This window comes from Ambystoma mexicanum, chromosome 1q (genome assembly GCF_040938575.1).
Source record: "Ambystoma mexicanum isolate Mex_15411 chromosome 1q, UKY_AmexF1_1, whole genome shotgun sequence".
Lineage (NCBI taxonomy): Eukaryota > Metazoa > Chordata > Amphibia > Caudata > Ambystomatidae > Ambystoma > Ambystoma mexicanum.
In genome coordinates, this window is record NC_090922.1 from 542,773,604 (window position 1) to 542,794,240 (window position 20,637).

At 43.4% G+C, this 20,637-nt stretch overlaps 1 protein-coding gene across 2 annotated transcripts in view; it reads right to left on the bottom strand.

Annotated features, from left to right (window-relative positions):
* Positions 1-20,637, bottom strand: part of LOC138531124 (cornifelin homolog) — a 106,700-nt gene that overhangs the window by 52,086 nt on the left and 33,977 nt on the right. For both annotated transcript variants that reach the window (XM_069640967.1, XM_069640966.1), the window contains one exon: positions 5,777-5,887. In XM_069640967.1, coding sequence (XP_069497068.1) covers positions 5,777-5,879 — 103 coding nt within the window. In that variant the 5' untranslated portion in view covers positions 5,880-5,887. The remainder of the gene's footprint in view (positions 1-5,776; positions 5,888-20,637) is intronic.

The window sequence follows — 20,637 nt, forward strand, 5'->3', positions numbered from 1 at the left end:
TCCTTGCATATGCAGATGACCTGGTGGTTTTAGACCATACCTTTGGCGGCATGAGGAGATCAGCTGAAGCGCTATGGTCATACGCAAATCGCAATGGGCTGGAAATAAATTTACAGAAAACCCAACTGATGTTATTCACCAGGAAGAAAACTGCTCGTATCAGCTTGAAGATACAGAATGCTGAAATTTTGTATACTCCAAGCTATAGGTACCTGGGAATTGATGTCGAAACGGTTGGCGACTATTTACGGTGTAGACAGCATAGAAAGATTAGGGCAGCCAAAATTACTTCGTTGGCCTACCGTTTCGTTATCACTCAGTCAGGTTTTACAATTTGGGCGGCACGGCTATTATACCAACAGGTCTTGGTTCCTATGATGATTTATGGCATAGAGGCCTTCCTAAACATGGACCTGAATTGGTTGCAGGTTGTGGAAGGGACATTTTGGAGAAAGATCTTAGGTCTCCCAACTTGCAAACCGATGGCCATAATTAGGCTGGAACTTGGTCTGATTTCATTAAAATCCCTTGTTCTTAAAAAAAGGGCATCATTATACCTGATGATGCGAAGCAGAATGGGTAACCCTTTGGTTGACACACTGAGAGTGGAATCTTGTAAGGAAGCTGGTATCTTTCCTCTTAAAGACAAGGTTGATAGTTATCTGAAAGATATTGGGTGGTTCATTCGATTTGCAGAGTTTACTCTCAATACTAAGAGGGCGCTGACTAAAAAAGCAGAGCTATATGACTGGCTAACAAATTACGCCCATCTGGAGAAGCTAAAGTCCTATCAATTTAGTATGTTTATACTGTATTCATATAAAGAACCGCAGCCCTATCTTAATCTGTTTCCGGCAGTCAGACTTAGGCGTTTCATAATGTTATTAAGAGTGAATCACTTGCCGGTCCTGGTATGTACGGGGGTTATTAATCAACTACCACAGCCTGAAAGATTTTGCCGTCTATGTCAAAACCAGTCAATTGCAGAATCAGGGAAACATGTACTCACTGGTTGTCCAGAGTTACGTATGACATACCATGTTCATTATGGGAAATATGTACATAATCTTGATTTTATTTCAGAACTGGCCTTCTGGTGGAACAGCGTAAACTCAGAGCATACAGGACGTCTCCTTGCGATGTATAATGTCTGGTTGGTAGTTGAACGCCGACTTGGTATTTCTATCTGAAGTATTGGTGTGTAACGATTATTCTCCTTGTTTTTACTGGACCAATTCATCCTTTTTAAGCCTCTATCCTTTATGTGCTAAGGAACACTTATTGAATTATGGCTAGGGAGCTATGCTACTTTTAGCCCAGATGCATAGGCATGTTGCTTTGTGTTATTGTGAGACAAGGAACATATGCTATCGTATATGGTTTTATAATTTGTGGTTGATTTTGGATTTTGGTCTAGATGATCAATCAGATTCTGTTAACAAATGTTATTGGTATTAATTAATTTATGATCTTATGTTTGTAAATAATATGTATTTGTGCTTTTGTTTTACTAATTTCTTTTTCACTATTTTATTATTCTTTTTTTTTCTTCTTTTTCATGTGTAAAGTTTATTTATAAACTGTATCACATTAAAATAAAAATAAATATACATGGGTGCATTTTAGTTTTAAAGAAAGGAAGACATAATGAAAACTATATGTGGCTTGGAATGGATTTTCAATTGTAGGATGGTGGGAACAAGCTTCCTTACACATTAAAATACATCCGAGAGAGATTGTACCAATATTGGGTATCACTGAAGTAAATTGTGAAACTGGTGAAAATTTAGCAAAAAGTTTTCCAAAGGTGTTTAACGAGACTATTGGTACATTAAAAGGATTTAAACATAGGATTATATTGAAAAGAAATGCCAAGCCAGCTGTTAATAAGGTGAGAAACATTCCATTTGGCACAAGGGAAGCTTTACCGAAGGAATTAGTAAGACTGTGTGAACAGGACATTATAGAACCAATAGAAAGTTCAGAATGGCTCTCGCCAATTGTCATTGTACGCAAACCACATGGATCAATAAGGATGTGTGTAGATCTAAGAGACTTGAACGCAAATATTTGGGTGGATAGACATCCGTTACCAAACATAGGTGAAATATTAACAACAATGAGGCCGGCAAAAATGTTTACAACGTTAGATCTATCATCAGCCTATCATCAGGTGGTATTAGATGAGAAGTTGAAGCACCTCACATCATTCATTACCCCATTAGGAGCATTCCGATATAAGAGGATGGGCCTCATTACATGGACGGCGGTAAGGGTTTACCGGTACCGGTAAGGGCACCGGTACCGGTAAACCCTTACTGCCTTACTATGAGGTCCCTTTGCGGGTAGGTACTTTAACGCCTGCTGTTTAGCAGGTGTTAAAAACCAACCCGCAAAGGGACCAGGGTGCTAATTACGGTACCGCAATTTGCGGCACCGTAATTAGCACCTTCCCCATTGCCATAGACCACTATGGGGCAAACATGGGAATGGGGAAGGGCAATGGGGGAAGGGGGAATTACCGCCCTGCCAACCTTGGAATAGGGCGGTAATTCCCCTTTCCACCAAGGCGGTGCCGGTATTTTACCGGCATGGACCAAGGTGCTAATAGCACCCTGGTCCTCCGCCTACCGTGTAATGAGGCCCGATGTCTTTTGGATTGGCATCGGCGGCAGCTGTATTTCAGAGATTAATGCACCAATTGTTTGATGGCCTCCAAGGAGTTCATTATTTTCAGGATGACATATTAATATCAGCAATGAATGAAGAAGATCATAATGCAAAATTATTAGGCATTTTACAAGTCATCCAAGAAAGAGGTCTCACACTCAAAATAGAAAAGTGTAAGATAAAGAAGAATGAAGTGATGTATGTGGGTCATTCCATAAATGTGGAAGGAATAAAACCAAGACAAACTCTAGTTAATACAATTCTGGGCATTCCAGAACCTGCAAACAAGGATCAACTTTGCAGTTTTATAGGGTTGACAGAACAATAGGAAGTTCATATGGTCAGAAGAATGTAAAAGACAATTTGAACAATTGAAGGAATTCATTAACACAGCTCCAACACTCAAAATGTTTGACTATGGTGCCAAACGCATAATTTCAGTAGATGCCAGCGGCATAGGGTTAGGTGGTGTCCTGGAGCAGATTCAAGGAGGAAATGTTGTACCTATCGCTTTGGCTTCCAGAATGCTGAGAGGTGGGGAAAATAATTATTCCACTATTGAGAGAGAGGAGTTGGGAGTGAGATGGATCTTAGAACATTTTAAGTATTTAATATGGGTTGGTACCGATTGAGTTAAGAACTGATCATAAGCCATTGATTCATGTGTTGAGTTCTAAGAGCACACAATTGACATCACCACGCATCAAGAGGTGGACTTTAGATATTATGCAGTATCATGTTACAGTTAAGTACACACCAGGAAGATATAATGTTGTGGCAGACTGTCTATCGAGGTTACCTTGGAATTGTGATGAAGACAATGTACAAAATGATGAATCTATGAAGGAACAAGCCACAGAGTGTGTGATAGCACAAATAAATCCAAGCTTTTCAAAAGGAGAATTGGGCAAAGCAATAGATGAAGATATTGAACAAGGACATTTGAAAAGAGCAATCAGAAGTGATTGGAAGGATGTTGACCAGAATATTAAGATGTGGGATAAAATAAAGGATGAGATCTCTTGCGATGATACATGTATATACAGAGGAGATCGAATTATTCTGCCGATTTCAATGAGAGAGAAAATAATGGTCATTGCTCATGAACGACATGTGGGAAGAAGCCTTACAAAAAGGAGAGTAAGAGAAGTATATTGGTGGCCTGATATGTGGAACAATTGGTGAAAAATTGCACAGCATGTGCCATCAGCGATAAAGGAAAGAAAACACTGCCTACACCATTGCAACATGTTGAAGTTCCCAAAACGATATGGACCAAATTAGCTATTGATATAACAGGACCATTTGAAATATTGGGGCCACAAAAAGTGTATATCATAGTTTTGATGGATTATACATCTAAATGGGTAGAGTGGGGTGTAGTGGAGGAGACTGTTACTGCTATTAAAGTAGTGAAATTCTTAGAAGAAATGTTCAATAGGGAAGGTGATCCTCAAGAAATGCTATCTGATAACAGAGCCCAATTCATGTCTTTAGAGGTACAGAAATTCATGAGAGAAAGAGCCATTGAACATAAAACAACGGCTTTATATCATCCAATGATGGCAAATGGACTAGTCGAAAGAATGAATGGATTTATAAAGAGCATAATTCAATTAGCAATTGTCAATAACTTGTCATGGAAAGAAACTTTAAAGGAAGCATTGAATACTTATAGAGTTACCCCGCACTCAGTCACGGAGGAAGAGCCTTTTACGCTAATGAGGGGCAGAACAGCTTCGAATAGATTAAGACCTGCCTGGTTCGAGTTTTAAAATAAATAAAGAAATTAATATGGAAGAAAGTATAAGAAAAGTGAAGAAGAGACAGACTGAATACAAGAGATATTATGATGACAATAAGCATGTGAAGGAGAGCATTATCAAAGAAGGAGATTGGGTTTGTGTTTAGGAACCAAGGAAAATGTTCAAAGGAGAATCCAAGTATAGGGTTCTGCAAAGAGTGGAGAGATGTTCAAGTAAGTCTGTGATTCTGGATGATGGTAAGAAGTCATCCTGTGATGACATAGTATCATCGAGAGCAAGAATTCCTTCAGAAGAAGAACATTTTATGAAAGAGTTCAGAGACAATGATGGGAGGAGTAACATGTCATCAAAAAACAGAAGAATTATACAAAACTTGAAAAAAGATTTTGTGTATTACTAATCTGCACATGATTTCTACATTCTTTAATGAGATGGAAGAAGTGGACGTCAACACATATCCTTTGCATAGTTTGTTTACTTTATAATTATTTTGTTTCTTCAGTTATTATATGTTGTTTCTACCAGTTGTTAATCTGTTAAATTGTGGAGGGGGAGTTGTATATATATAACATTCTGTTGGTTTCATGGAGTGCTCATGATGTCGTATGATTCTGGAATCCCTGGATTCCAGAATCATACGATGATGAGAAAGTACTGAGAAAGGTTGCACCCACCCGGGGACCTCAATCTTGTATATACTAATAAATATACAAACAAATATATATATGGTCAGCAACTCTTCTTTATACAACAATGTGTTCTGGTAATATGTTGAAATTGTATTAATTGTTATTATGTGAAAAGTTTGGAATAAGCTAAATCACATTAAAGAACATACATAAACCAGGCCATCAATGCGTTTTGGGGTGTGTCATTTCATACAAGTAACAACCTTCTTATCTTCGATTACATACACTTCTTAATCCTCACAATTATGGCAACTTTCTGTGCTAATTTGGAACGTTAAATGATTCAACTTTTAAACTCTCAAGTGTTCACAAACTACCCAACAATTCCCAAAGTAGGCGTTAATGTGCGATTGATATGATATGATATGATAAGGCATTTGTAACGCGCCTATACACAAATGTTTCAAGGTGCAATTGGCGTTGTGGTCATATGTGCGGTCACGTGGACACGTGTTTTTGCATGTGTTTCTGTGTGAATGCGTGCTCTGAAGCTCGAGCGCAAGCACCTGCATACATGCAGATGCACGAGTGGGGGGTTGTATGTCTGCATAGGTGCATCCGCCTCTGTAGGGGGTTCTGAGTCAATGCTTGTGTGGCTGTCTCAGTGCCCGTGTGTGCCGCAGCCTGGCAGAGTGGGCGCGAGATACTTACAGATGCCCATGTCGTCCATGCAGTCCATCACCTCTGTGTTCCACGTGCTGCTCTGACTGCTGTAGCCCGAGCTCTGAGGCTGGCTGCTGATTGGATGGCTCATGTCGGGTTCTAGAAAGAATACAAAGCAGCAAAGCGTGCATTACAATCACAGGCATGGCACCAGTTATGTTCCAATCCAAGCGAGTGCCTGATACAAACTCAGGGACACCCTGTAGAGTCCCTTGTTTTTACCCCGGCTTTAGAACTCTTTACCGACAGTGATGCATGTCCTCACTCTCGGGATGGGTCTGGGCACTGATTTATGCAGGGGTGGCATGAAATACGCTCGTGTTCTCTCTCTCTCTCTCTCTGTCTCTCTCTCTGTCTCTCTCTCTCTCACTTTCTCTCTCTCTCTCTCTCTCACACACTCACTCTCTCTCTCACTCTCTCTCCAGTTGAAGAAAGTCACCCGCAGAGATCAGTGAGACTTTGTAACGGTAGCCATTGGTCCATGCGAGGCATAGGGAGGAAGGCAGCCCACAGGAGCCAACTGCGAGCCTCAGTTGTGGGTGAATTTCATATTTCTTTTACAAGTCTGTTGATGTTCTTCAAGGTGCCAATGGTTTTTACATGAATGCTCTCCAACAAAATAGTTCATGACCGTTCCAAATGTACCTTCAAAAAAGGGCGTTTGGGGAACTTTGTCCCCATATTCTGTCATATAATCACTCTTCCTAAGTTCACTTTTCAATAGGATTCTGGGTAATATGGCCACAGGTACAAACATGCGGCAGTTCTCTGGTGTTATGCTTGCTCGCTCGGTTTCTAGGATCAATTTCCAACATGGAACAACAATTATTTACATACCAATGATTGCCTTTCTTCATTCTCTCAAGCTTCTCTAGGAACTGCCGCTCCAAGTCCCAGCATGCACTTTTGCCCCTGGTATTCCCTTTCTCATTGGCTTGTGGGCTTCCGCGTGGCACGGGATGTGTCATGTCCATGCTTTCTCACACTCATTCTCTCGCGCTGCAGTGGCTGGGGTTGGTGCACAAGCTCTGCCCTGCATCTTGCTTTTTGCCTCTCATGTGTTTCCTCAGCGTGATAACTGGCTCTCCAGGCTTGGCCATCACGCTTTTGCATTACTCTTAATATTGCTGATGTGGTCGCCTTAGCTTTGGCAGCGCAAGGAGCGAGTTAACAAAATGTGGTGCCCCCTCCAACGGCAGCCGCTGCCCAGGCGCTGCCAAAGCTAAATAGATTGCTGCTGCAAAACCTGCAACGGCGCTCTATTTAATGAAGCGCTTAACTCCCCACTGCATGTAGGAGCGTGGAGGTAAGCATTTCAATACAGCGCAGTTTGACAGAGACGCTGTATTGTAATAAAAAGCACCCGCTCTCCTGCAAACACACACAGGGCCAGCAGGAGAGCGGGTGCATTGCATTACAATAGGGCGCCTGCCATACCTTCACCCACCATGCCAACTCAGGGGCGCCTTTGAAAGACTCTTCCGAGCTGGCGTGGCAGGGGGCTAATGTGGCACCTTGGGCTGTCGCCCTGCCCACCCCGACCTAAAGCCGGTCCTGCTATGCACCCAGCTTCTGCTGGGCCCTCATTCTCATACTAGCTGGTGAGCACTTCTGTGTCTGGTATTGGAGGACCTTCTGTTGCTCTGTCGGCCTGTCCAGGCGTCGCACTCTCCAGATGCGCATCTGCACCGCAGCATTTTACGGGCTTCTGCGCATCCCTGTGATGGTCTCTGGTCTGTTGGCTTTTCTGCCAGCCGCTGTCTCGTGAGCTCGTAGAAGAGGCAACAGACCAGATATGTCGAGACCATCACGGGGATGCGCAGAAGTGCATAAAATGCTGCTGCGCAGAAACTCGTCGGCATGATCACAAAGACTGCTAGTGGCATTGCCAGACACACTTTACAAAACTCTCCGATACTGTAACAAGCCCCTGCTACCCTCAGGAGATACAAGGCTCTCAATGATGTGCCCCTACAGAAGCGGACACCCCTATTTTCATGAAAGGCGATGTAGCCACCAATGAACATAGCGTCAGACAGCCATACTCCTTTACTCATATGCCTACATGCAAAGGTTTACTAGAGAGTGAACCTCCCCTACAGTACAGCGGGTGAAATGCAATACTGAGCCAGAGTGGTGGGAGCGGAGGAGGCTGAGTAGGAGTCTGGGCCCTCTGATTGGACGTTGACGGGATGTACTTTGAAGAGTAGGGTCTTCAGTTCCTTCCTGAAGTGCATTTCAGAGATATCGGGCCTCATTCCGAGTACGGCGGTTGGGGGTTAAAAGCACCGGTAAGGATGCCAGCGCCGTTAACCCCCTATCTCCGCATTCCAAGGTCCCTTAGCTGCACCCGCTAAGGGACCAAGAAGCTAATAACGGGCATGCTATTTGTGGGCCCGTTATTAGCTCCTTCCCCATTCTCATTGAGACCTATGGGGGCTCGAATGGGAAATGATATTCAGAATGGGGACTTACCGGGTCTGCCAAGGTCGGAATGTCCTGGTAAGTCCCCATTCTGACACCACGGACCCGGACACGGGTTTGGAGGCAGCCATGGTGCTATTAGCACCATGGCTGCCTCCAAACTCGTAATGACCCCCATCTTTCCGTGCATCAATATACTCTTCCAGAGCAAGCCTGCAGCCTTGTGTTCGTGCGTTGTTTTCTCGCCGGCTGATTCTCTAGCTTCTTGTGTTGTCTTTGCCTCTGAGGGTAGTGATTTTGTTTGGCCACTTAGTTAATGTTAATGTTAAAGGATATTTATACCGCGCACTATCACCACCGGAGTGGTCCCCTGGCACTCTGGCGGCTCTGAAAGAGGGAGAGGAGGGGGGTGAGTTAGTGGGAATAAGCTAGAAAAGTGCAAGAGAGCAGTGATGTGCTGTTGGCAGCCTCAGCCCGGTGGGTCCATTGGCTGGGCTTGGGTGTTCTACGGTCGGAAGTCGTTGTGTGCTGTTGTGCAAGTCTATGTGCAGTTTGTTTTGTTGTTGCAGTGTAGTGAAGTTTGTGCGGATTGCTGCGTTTTAGGCTTGTGGTTGTGTTTGGTTAGAGTTTGAGGGGTGTATGCAGAGGGATGAAATTGTTAGTGGATTGTTTAGTTGGCCTTGCTGTCCCTGCAATTATGTCTAGGTGTGATGCTTGCCATCATTCACCATTCCATCGGAGTGTGGCGCTTGCCAATTTCAATATTCCGTCTAGATGCGAGGAAGGCTAGTGATCATGATTCCATTAAGATGTTGCACTAGTCATCATTCACAGTTTCATCTAAGTGCGGCGCTAACATTCACGTTTCTATCTAGATGTAACACAAGCTAGAGTCAAGGATTGGAGGTGCAGGGTGCATTCGTTGCCACTGCCTTTTATGTGATGCTGGCTTGCAAGAGAAGCCACTGCAACTCCTTTGAGGTTGGGTGGGATATGGTGAAATTGCTTTGCATTTTTGATGAAACAGGCTGCTCTATGTTGGGGAACTTTTTTTTTTTTTAATCAGAGACCAGTTGGAGGATGTGGCACTTGCAAGGATGGTGTTGACTGCATCGAAGTAACAGAAGACTAAATATCTCAAGTCTGGTGCTGTGAAGAAGGGCTTCATCTTGCCCAGAAGAGTGAACTGGTATTAGGCTGGTTCTGCTTTCTTGTAGATTTGAGGCTTGAAGTAGAGGTGGGTATCTATCTAGTATCCAAGCGAATTAGTCAATAAGTGGGATACACAGTGATTCAGCCTGCTTTGTACTTGGGTGCGCTGCGTGGAACTTTTCAAAATGCCGCATTCTGTATTTGTGGAGTTTAGTTTTAGGTAGGCATTTGATATCCTGACTTGTACAATGGAAGGGCAGCATTTTAGTTGTTGGATGTTGTCTACACAGTTGTTCTCCAGGCACTACAAGGCAGATACTTAACAACACTTTTCATCATTATTGCACCTACATCAAAGCTCACACACCCCTCCTACATGCAGAGCTACACTTCCACCCCAATGCACACACATTCTTACTTAAATAGTCATCACCTGTGCACCATAAGAGAGTCAGCCAAACGTTGATGCCTCCAGGGCGCACACACACCCACAACACATACACACACACAACCCAAACCCCAACCACCACACACACAACACACCTAACATACACCCAACACACACCAAACAGACACACACCACACACACACCAGCCATCCCTCACTCGCCCATGTCTGGAATTTCTATACTTGTGAAAATCTCATAAGGATTCACACATTTGATGTGAAGACCCATTGTACCAGTGAGGATCCAAACCGTTAGTTACTGTACTTGCATTTCAGCACGCGTGTGTCTGTGTGTCTACATATGAATGTGCCAGTGTCTCTGTGCATGTTTATATGTGTGCACCTGTATTTGGATATGCAATTTCAACGGTATACTGTCTTTTTTAAGTGTGTACTTATGTTCCAGTGCCTGCATGTCTCTCGGGTTGAGTGTGTGTTTGCCTATATGTGCGGAAATTGCTTATGTATGGTCTCTTGGTCAATGAAACCTGGCAATGTGGGGTTTCCAAGACATTGTGGACATTGCCAATCTCTGTTGTCCGTTATGATGTACAAAAATGTGTGCATTGACGGATTATTGTGCACAGTATGAATGTGCATTTACTTGAGAATTGTGGAAGCTGAGAATGTATACTTATCTCGACTTTTTAGAAACTAGCAAGGCATGCATTACATGGCATTAAGTGCCTACTCCTAAATTATAGAAGATAACAATATTGCCATATTGAAGCATTGTAGAACCCGTCATTGTGTACTGTTTGGGTTGTTGTGCAAAATGGCGTTGTGTGTAATGTGCATCAATAGCTCCCCAGGAACCCTGTCAATGTTTAGCTACTGAGACCTGCCTTGAAACTGACAATATGGGCCTTAATGAGGCAGCCTGCAAACTGGGAGGGCATGCTCGGTCTGGCGCTTTGTGGCAACTCACGAAGTGTGTTTACAAGGACATTTTGGGAAATAGAAATGCATACATTGCTGGGGAATTGCAGACATTGTCAACTGAATCAAACAAGTGTATGCAGGAAGTTGTAGATCCTTTTTTATAAATCACAAAAACGAGTTAACATATGTATATCATATCAAAATAATGACACTTAGCTCCATTGTAAGATTACAATCCATTTGAAACTTGTCTCCCCGTTGCAGAACTACCCCGGAACAGCATATTTGCCAAATGAAACCTGGCAATGGAGGTTCATTGAGGAATTGGGAAGCTGACACTTTGTGCTGAGGGATATTTTGGTGACTGGGTAAAGCTGTGTTTGCTTTGGGGCAGTTATGTTGACGATCATGTGTTGATGTTGAGTAGTATGTGCTACACTGTAGGCCGGATGGGCCTATTGTACGCCAAAGAATAGTGTAAATAATGTACTGGCATTAGATAAGTGATGCTGCTGATATGAGGGGCCCACATTAGATAAATTAAACAGTTTTTACATATACGTTTACATTTACGTTTGTTCTTATCAAAAGTAGATTTTTACAAAAAAAGACATATTTAAGACATACAATACATTTTCCAAAATTCACAGAGCCAGAGGTGCTTCATGCATTCCTGTTTTTATTTATTTATTTATTGGCATATTTATGTTTGAGTAAAACATTTTAGCAAAAAGAACAGTTTCCCATTCTCTCATGGTTAAATTAAAAAAACATTGTTTTCCTTTTTAGTCCTTTACATTAATCCAGTCATTAAATGAGACTTAACAGCTTTTACAACACTGGTTCTTGAATGTTCCAATAAAATTGAACCAACGCAGTTAACAATGACATTTGCGTTCCTCCTATTAATCAGCGCCACCAAGCTTCTGTTGACAAAGATCTAAACTTCTCAATGAAACGGCCAAAATATTCTGTACTCTTCGAGGTAAAAGCTGAGCAGATAGTGAAGAGATGACAGAGAGTTTCTTTGAGTTCCAATTTTACTAAACCTACACCCAGGATTTATTACATCTCCTTGGGATCTAGCTACAATCATTTAATTGGATCTACATAGATTAAATCGGATCCTCATGAAGGCTGTCTGTATTTTAGGGTTTGGACATTTCCAAAGTTAAGGATGTAGGTCACCTTGTTTCCTTGATTCTGTCGCTAATTGCGTATGTAATTTTAGTTTAGCAACATCATCCATAGTCTGTATCCAATCACATTTATAACATTTTCTTTTCACCCTATCCGGGTTTAACAGGAGCTCTTCCATCGAACAGTTGATCTCATTTGGGAGGTTGTTGCACTTAGTAGTCCAATCATTTAGATATTTATTGGCGGTCGTCAAGCGTTCGTTATTGATCACTTTTATCAAGGCTTGAGTGTACATTTCCATTACTTTTTCTTCAGTATACTCGCCTGACAAGCAAGCATGCCGGCTTTCAATTTTTGGTATACGAAGAAATTAGTGTCAGTAGGACTTCTTGTGATCCAGATCCCCAGGTATTTAAGGCGCGTCACTTGTTCAATTTCTAAATGGTTAAGAAACCATTTTGCCGCTTCTTTATGCACTATGCAGCCTTTTTTCAGCGTAAGGATCTTAGTTTATTGATATTGATCGCCAAGTTGTTTGCCTCTGTGTATTCATGTAGGTGATTTAATTGCCTTTGTAGCCCTACGGCAATGTGATCTAGTAGTACGAGATCATCCGCATATAGTAGATGGGTTATTCTCACATCTCCCATTTTAGGTGGAAAACATCTGCAGACTTTCATAAAGTCCCCCAAATCGGAAATGTAGAAATTATAGAATGCGGGTGCCAGAGCACAGCCCTGTTTTACTCCTCAATATGCTGGAATTTCTTCAGTTAGGTCGCCTTTCAAGGATAGGCAAATTCGTATGGTCATGTTTGTGTAAAGACCTTGTATTTGTTCCAACAAGTCGGGCAGACAGTATTTCTCTGACATTTTCTCCCAAAGAAGTTGCCTATTCAGGCTATCAAAGGCCTTGGTAAAACCCACGAATGCCAGATGGAGTTTGGTGTTGTTCTCAGTGGTTTTGCCTTTCAGTAGATTGATCAGATGTGCTGGTGGCACAATTCCCAGGCCTTTGACAAAGCCTGCCTGAAAATGGTCATTCAGGTCATTGGTCTGCGTCCACATAGATAGCCTTTTCAGGAGTAAGGTTGAGTACATTTTCCCTAGCACATCTAGTAGTGCTATCGTCCTATAGTTGTTTGGATCAGTGTGGCTACCATTTTTGAATATCGGAATTATAAGTGCCTTCCTCCATGATAGTATGACTTTAGTTAGGAGAACATTAGTAAGGACCAGCTCAAGTATTGATGCCCATTGCTCAGGATTTTCTCTTAGAATGATGTTATATAGACCATCAGGTCCTGGGGCTCGCAAAGGACTCAAACCTTTGATTAAGATGATCAGATCTTCAAGATCGTCTGGCAGGGTCCAAGAGAGAGTTGTTGTTATCTGGTGTTTTTCTATATCGCAGGGGGAGGCAAACAAGGAGCCGAAGAATGTAGACCAAACCGATTCCGGTACACATTCCACCTGCAGAGACATTTGGGACAGGTTTAGCACCCTTATAAGGGACCAGGTTTCTGCCAAGGTCTTATTGGTCAGGGAGAGTAGCATGAATTCCGCAGCTCCCTGGTATAGGATGAATCTATGGCTAATACACCAAGATTTGTAGTTGGATTTTAGAGTTTTAAAGGAATGGTTCTCCCAAAATTTTTTATTTCAAAAATAGATAGGCAATATAAAAAAAAAACGATTGGCATTTTTTTTTTCTTGAAGTCCCTATGTAAACTTTTGAGCAATTCAAGCTCAAAGATAGCACATGGGGGCATCCATTTTGTGAAATGGATGCCCCCCGCTGTGCTCGCTTTGGCTTTTGCGGCACTAATGAAGGAAAAGCCAGCCAGCTGTAGTAAACAAAAGCTACCACTGGGTGGCTTTTCCTTCATTGGTGCTGTACGCGGAGGACGGGGACCGGAGACTACAGGCAGAAAAGCTGCAGCTGCATCTCGGTAAGTGCTATTTTTTTAATAAAAATAAACACTAGGCTGGAGGAGCCCGGAAAACTTAGAAATAAAACCGCAGCTTTAAAAACGTTGTATTTATGTTTGCGGTAGCTTTTGAAGCGACCGCAAACATAAATACAACGTTATTGTGTTTGAAAACGCTGCGGTTTTTCTTTCTTAGTTTCTCAGGCTCCTCCGGCTCAGAGGAGCCTGAGAAACTCAGAAAGAAAAACCGCAGCATTTTCAAACACAACCACGCTGTGTTTCTGCCTGCCGTGGCTATCACTTTGTGTCTCCGGTGCTCCCCCAGAGGAGCACCGGAGACCCAAAGTGAAAGCAAAGGCAGGCAGAAACACAACGCGGTTGTGTTTACATGCCGCAGTGTTTCTGCCTACAGCTGATTTCCCATTTGGGGCTCTCGGGCTCCCCACGGGGGGCGTGAGAGCCCCAAATGGGAAATGCTAAATGCTGCAGTGTTTCTGCCTAAATCTGCTTTCCCATTTGGGGCTCTAGGGCTCCCCGTGGGGAGCCCTAAAGCCCCAAATGGGAAAGCAGATTTAGGCAGAAACACAACGCGGTTGTGTTTGAAAACGCTGCGGTTTTTCTTTCTAAGTTTCTCAGGCTCGGAGGAGCCTGAGAAACTCAGAAAGAAAAACCGCAGCGTTTTCAAACACAACTGCATTGTGTTTCTGGCTGCCGTGGCTATCACTTTGGGTCTCCGGTGCTCCCCCAGGAGAGCACCGGAGACCCAAAGTGAAAGCAAAGGCAGGCAGAAACACAACACGGTTGTGTTTACATGCCGCAGTGTTTCTGCCTTAATCTGCTTTCTCATTTGGGGCTTTAGGGCTCCCCACAGGGAGCCCTAGAGCCCCAAATGGGAAAGCAGATTTAGGCAGAAACACTACGCGGTTGTTTTCCGCAATGCTGAATGCTGCAGTGTTTCTGCCTAAATCTGCTTTCCCATTTGGGGCTCTAGGGCCTAAAGCTCCAAATGGGAAAGCAGATTTAGGCAAAAACACAACGCAGTTGTGTTTGAAAACGCTGCAGTTTTTCTTTCAAAGTAAAAACCGCAGCGTTTTCAAACACAATAACGTTGTATTTATGTTTGCGGTCACTTCAAAAGCGACCGCAAACATAAATCCAACGTTTTTAAAGCTGCGGTTTAATTTCTAAGTTTTCCGGGCTGCTCCAGCCCGGAAAACTTAGAAAGGAAAACGCAGCTAGTGCTTATTTTTTTAAAAAAATAAATAGCACTTACCGAGATGCAGCTGCAGCTTTTCCGCCTGTAGTCTCTGGTCCGCGTCCTCCGAGTCCCAGCACCAATGAAGGAAAAGCCACCCAGTGGTAGCTTTTGTTTACTACAGCTGGCTGGCTTTTCCTTCATTAGTGCCGCAAAAGCAAAAGCCAGCACAGGCGGGCATCCATTTCACAAAATGGATGCGCCCATGTGCTTGCTTTTGCACACTTTTGAGCTTGAATTGCTCAAAATTTTACATAGGGACTTCGAAAACAAAATGCCAATCGTTTTTTTTTATATTGCCTATCTATTTTTGAAATACAAATTTTTGGGCGAACCATTCCTTTAATTTCCATGTCCATATTACTATACAGGTACTTCTTTTTGTTTATTTACTGGCACAGAGGTTTTCTAGTCTCTTTTCTCTTCTTGACCAGGCCATTATAGCAGTGATGATGAGCTTTGATTTTGCCTTGCAATCTACTTTTCACCCTGTATGTCATCAGGACAGAAGTGTAGTCTACTGTACTTCGTGCTTCATATGCATGCCTGTTATTACATGTTAAATGTACTAAGTGACAGTGTACTACGGCATTCAGGTTTCTAAACTGCCACTTTAGTAATGGCTTAACTGCCAGTAAGATGGCTCAGCAGGTTGAGCGCTCGCTGCTGTGATATATGTGTGATTGCAGGTCGCAGGTTTGAATGCCAGCAAGCCCAACTCAGCCTTTCATACTTCCGAGGTCGATAAATGAGTAGCAACTTAGGTTGGAATGATTAATGTATTTAAATATGTTCTATGTACGGCGCTTAGGCGTAAGCACTATAAAAATAACACATCATTATCAAATGTACATATCTTATCCCTACAACTTGTTAGGGCATTCCTGTTGGGTGTCAAGGTTTTTTTTCTTTGTGTAATTAACTGGCGAGTTTGACCTTTTTACAGTCTTTTTTTTTTAATCATTATTGGTTTGAAGAACAGATATTTTGACAAAGGCTTTACTTTTTAGGAAAACCATTAATGGAGGATGAACCATACAGCTGTGTCCTCTATTGTTCCATATGTAGTGGGATACATGCAAAGGAACACAAATCTGAATGTCCCCATTTACGTGCCATTTTGCTGCTTTAGCCAGACATTGTCATGAAGCCCACGTAGCTGTACATTGGTGTGCCAGCCAATGGTGGCAACGTTGGAACTGGAAGCCAGGAGTAACACGCACTGGCAAAGCCAATAGGTCTGGCTTCATAAATGTACATTTTGTTTTGGCTTGTTGCACAGGTCAGGCTTTAGAAAAAGAGCAACTAAAATAAAAATGTAATTCAGCAAAAAAGGGGAAAACATCAATGTTCCAAGCAGCAGGGGAAAATGTTTTTAAAAGCATCATTCATACATTTCCCCCCAATTTTGACAGCCCCACCTGCTCCTACAAAATCCTTGCTGGTTTAACAGAGCGTTCACCGGGATGCGTTTGTTCTGCATCCCAACACCTGACTGACCCATGGCCCTTCTATGACATGCATCTTCAAGACATCTGTCAGAAAGCTAAAGCTCTCTGCAGCCAGATCTAGAAAGGGCCATGTGGTATAATAACTGTCTGTGAAGCGTCCTTTAACAGAAGATACTTTATTGACTAAAAATCCTATCTATGTTGAAAATGTGTTTTTTTTAAACATATATTTTTTATCGAAATTCCGGTGAACATGGTACAGGAATAGCTTTGTATGGTAACCAACAGCAAAAGGAAAACCGCATGGCATTGAAATGTCAGTTTTTTAAGTATATAACTGTTATGCTTTACACAGCCGTATAATCAACAGGTGAAAGTTAACGGAGAAGGGAAGATAGGAGAGGGAGACTATAGAAGAGGGAAAAGAGGAGGAGGTGGAAGGGATAAAAAAGAAAAGGAAGGAGAAGTAACCCGTTGCCGACATTACAGTCTTTGACTTGAGGTAATTGAGGATCTCATCCATTGAAATCGCTATTATTGAGTCATGGCTTTGTGAGGTGTCTCAAAAGCCAAGGTTGGAAGAACATCTGCTCTTTGTCTGCCACATAGTCCAAGAATGGCCCCCATATACGTGAGAACTTGGGCAACCTCTCATTTGCCAACGCTGTGAGTTTCTCCATCCCCATCAATTCCCACACGTTCACCCACCAATAGGAGATGTGTGGCCCGTCCACTACCTTCCAGGATCGTGCTCGGGTGATTTGGAAATGTTTAAATGCTTTTTCCCTTTCCAGTATTTTCCAGTCAGAAGCACAAACAGTACCAGATTTTGTTTATAAAATACTTCTCTGCACTCAAACAATGCGCTTTCTCAATTACAAAACTGAACACCATGCAGATTTGTATGTTAATTAGGGAAATAAATATGCTGATGTCGTTAACATTGCCTGAGCCCGCTACACGTGTTGCCATTTTGCCAGGTCTGCGTGCTTTCCTTGATCTGAAACACACTAAATCGAGCATTTTGCACACCAGCACAGAGCAACGCATTCCACTGTGTGCAAGCGCACACCATTCATTCAATCTTCATAGTGTGTGCTTGTGTGTATACCTTCATGCCTGTGGTGTCAGGGAGGGTGCACCCATGGTCTGCAGATGGGCACTCTGACCACAAGCCCTTTCTGCAACAGAGCGTTGGTGAAGGGGCTTCAAGGCAGGGGGACGGTGAGGTTCGGGGGTGGGGGGAATCAGAGGGTCTTTTGACTGCTGGATTTTGTGTAATCCGGGGTCTTTCCTTCAGGGTTTGTGCTAATGCTGCCCCTAATGTACAGCGACCTTCCTGGGTTTGGGTATTTTAGGAGTGGGGTCATGTTGCATAGGGTCATGGCTACTTCTATATAGAACCGGGCCGGCGAAGTGTGACTTGGGCCCAAAGGTGATCATCTTCCTGAGGAGCGGCCATCGGGCTGGCACCCGAGATTTACAGACCTCTGCTTAGACTCTTCCATAGATGCAATTGCCGTCTGCACTGGAGTAGTGCCTTGGGGTTCTTAGCGTCGCAGGCCAGGAGCCATTCAGCGAATTAATGGTCTTATTGCCTGTTTTTTGGATACATTTTGTTAGGTTTCAAATTACAAAGAGGCCAAATCTGAAACAACAGTAGTGCCACTGGCTGTATCCACAATGTCCGAGCACCAACTCGGGCCAGATAGAAGTCAATTTAGCTAAGACTGACATTTCCCCAAATACCCTCACATACAAGTGGCCATTTTCCTAGACCCTGGGGAAGGATGAAAAGAGAAAAGACTCACTGAGTAAAGAGAAAGGAGGTAGGAGTGGTGCAGGGTCGTGGGGGAGCAAAACCACTAGCTCGTTCCAGGCCAAAGTCTTAAGTGGCGTATTTTCAAGTCCCAACCAAGGCCTGAGAATGGTAAATCTCCACAGGATTTGCCCTGAGCGCTGGGAAGAACTAAAAGGTTCTTCTTTAGATCACAGAAGTGTGGCGTGTGGGGTCACTGCACTTGAGTCATGAAGATGATTGGTGGCAACCCTTGACGTGACTTCAAATTCTGAATCTTAAAGAGCTTCTCCTTGGCGCTCTTGTAGACATTGGAACTTTCCTGGAGCACCAAGATGTTATCAAGCTTCTGAAGTCCAAAATCAAGGCCAGCGGTCTGCATCCTTTGGCCTTTGGATGGCTTGGACTACAAATCCCATCAGCCTAGCTACATTAGTTAATGGCAAGGGCTCATGGAAGTCATGGTGCAAAATATACAGAGAAGAAGTCAGGTTGCAAACCCCTGCTCTAGGTAGGCCGCATTCTAGGCCACCTCTAGCTTAAGCATAAACCACTTCAGTTTCTCATCTAAGCAGAGGTTGCAGTAATCATGCTTTCCATGGATCAGTGGTCATCCTACAAGATGGAGTTCAACAGGTGGCAAATAAGAGCTAATTGAAGTCATGTCCTATGTGACAGCTTAAGATAGTTCTGGTTTGTGCCAATTATGAAACTAGTTGCATTGTTTTCACCATTATATGCCTACGGCTATGTGACCAAGCAAACACAATAAAACAAGGCGTGACTGAAGGTGTCACATATGCCACGTGACATTTGGCATCTTTGAGGATGGAAAGGAGTGGGATCATACTAGAGGTGGCATGGGACGAGTGCTGGGGGGGTGTCCGCGGATCACAAGTTATCTCTGGCTGATCTGTCTGAAGATTGTCTCCATCGGAAATTACATCTAGGGATTGAACTTGAGTTTAAAAAACAATCCAGGTTTCTGCTGTGTGTCTCCAAAATATTCCTTATCCCAGAGAGTTTGAATGGGAAATTCAAGTTTGAGTTAAATGTAAGTGCCCGGCGCTCCATTACCCAGGACGTTGACAGGGCCAGAATATGACGCTCCTCTCACACTCGAGGAGGTCCACTCATCTAGGCCCTCTTGCATTTCAAAGATTGTCCAGCGTATTGGGACCGGGCTTACTAGGTCGCCCCTTTTAGCCTGGAGGAGTGTTGAAATGCACTTGGATAAATAGATAAGCTAATAGAAGGTTTTCCGCTGTCACAACTTAAAAAGTGCAAACATTAGTTCACATTTTCCAAAATATCTCACCCGTGTCAGTGGAAGATGAAAGCAACGTCATGTTGACTGCTAGAGCGAATGAAAAGAGGGATTCCCAGAGACATGCAAATTAAGGAAAGGACACCCCTCCCCAACACAGACCGCCCCCCCTCACCACCTGCCACTCTTCACACGGGTAAGTGCATGGGCCACCCTTCATGGGAACAAGTGAGTGCCAACTAGTCTGACCTCCTTCCTACCTAATGCGGGACCTTAGCAAAGAACCTGGCTGCCCGCGGCCAGCGCAATGTGTCTTGATGGGGTTTTAAAGACAAAGACTTGGGCAAAAAATAATATGTGTTTAAAGACCACATTTTTCAGTCTTGGAGGCAACATCTGCAGTATTGGGCCCACTCCTGGAGTCCAGAGTTTAGCATACTGAGTTCAAGTGTAGAGGCCTCATGTGGGGTTCTGTCTATTTCTGGGGCTTGTCCTGAATTTATATTTCAATTTATTTAGGAAGAGAAACAATTCCAGCATAAGTGATTAACAGAATTGATAATGGAGGCGGTTCCCAAATTCCCCAGCACTGTGTCATAGCTCTCAAACATTTGCGTCGCCAAGGCGGTTGAAAACACACGATTTCTTTTTGCAGGTGAGAGCCCATTGAAGTGAATGGGCGTGCAGGAGGCTTGGCGGGTGAGTCCGCTGTTTTGAAGGTGGCGACGCTCGCCAGAAGCGTGTGGGATGAGAGCTATGCTGTGCCCATCCCTTTAAGGGAGGGTCTCAAACATTCAGCAGTGAATACCTGCTTCTTCGCTTGAAACAAATGTAAAGTTTTCTGAGAATCGGTTCCATAAATACCCTTCTACACAGGCCACGCCCCAAGCATTACAGCCTGGTACTGAGTGCACACCCGGGAAACGCGACCAGCTAGCGTCTGCGCACACCATCAAATGTTAGCTCTAAGCTGCCAGACGAAAAGTGCAACAGTCACCAGGGGCTACTTTCTGCTATGTAGGGAAAGAAAAAGAACCTACCATGGGTCCCTCCCGTCCCATGCACACTGACATATATCCACCTAAAAGGTAGTAATAAGTAGC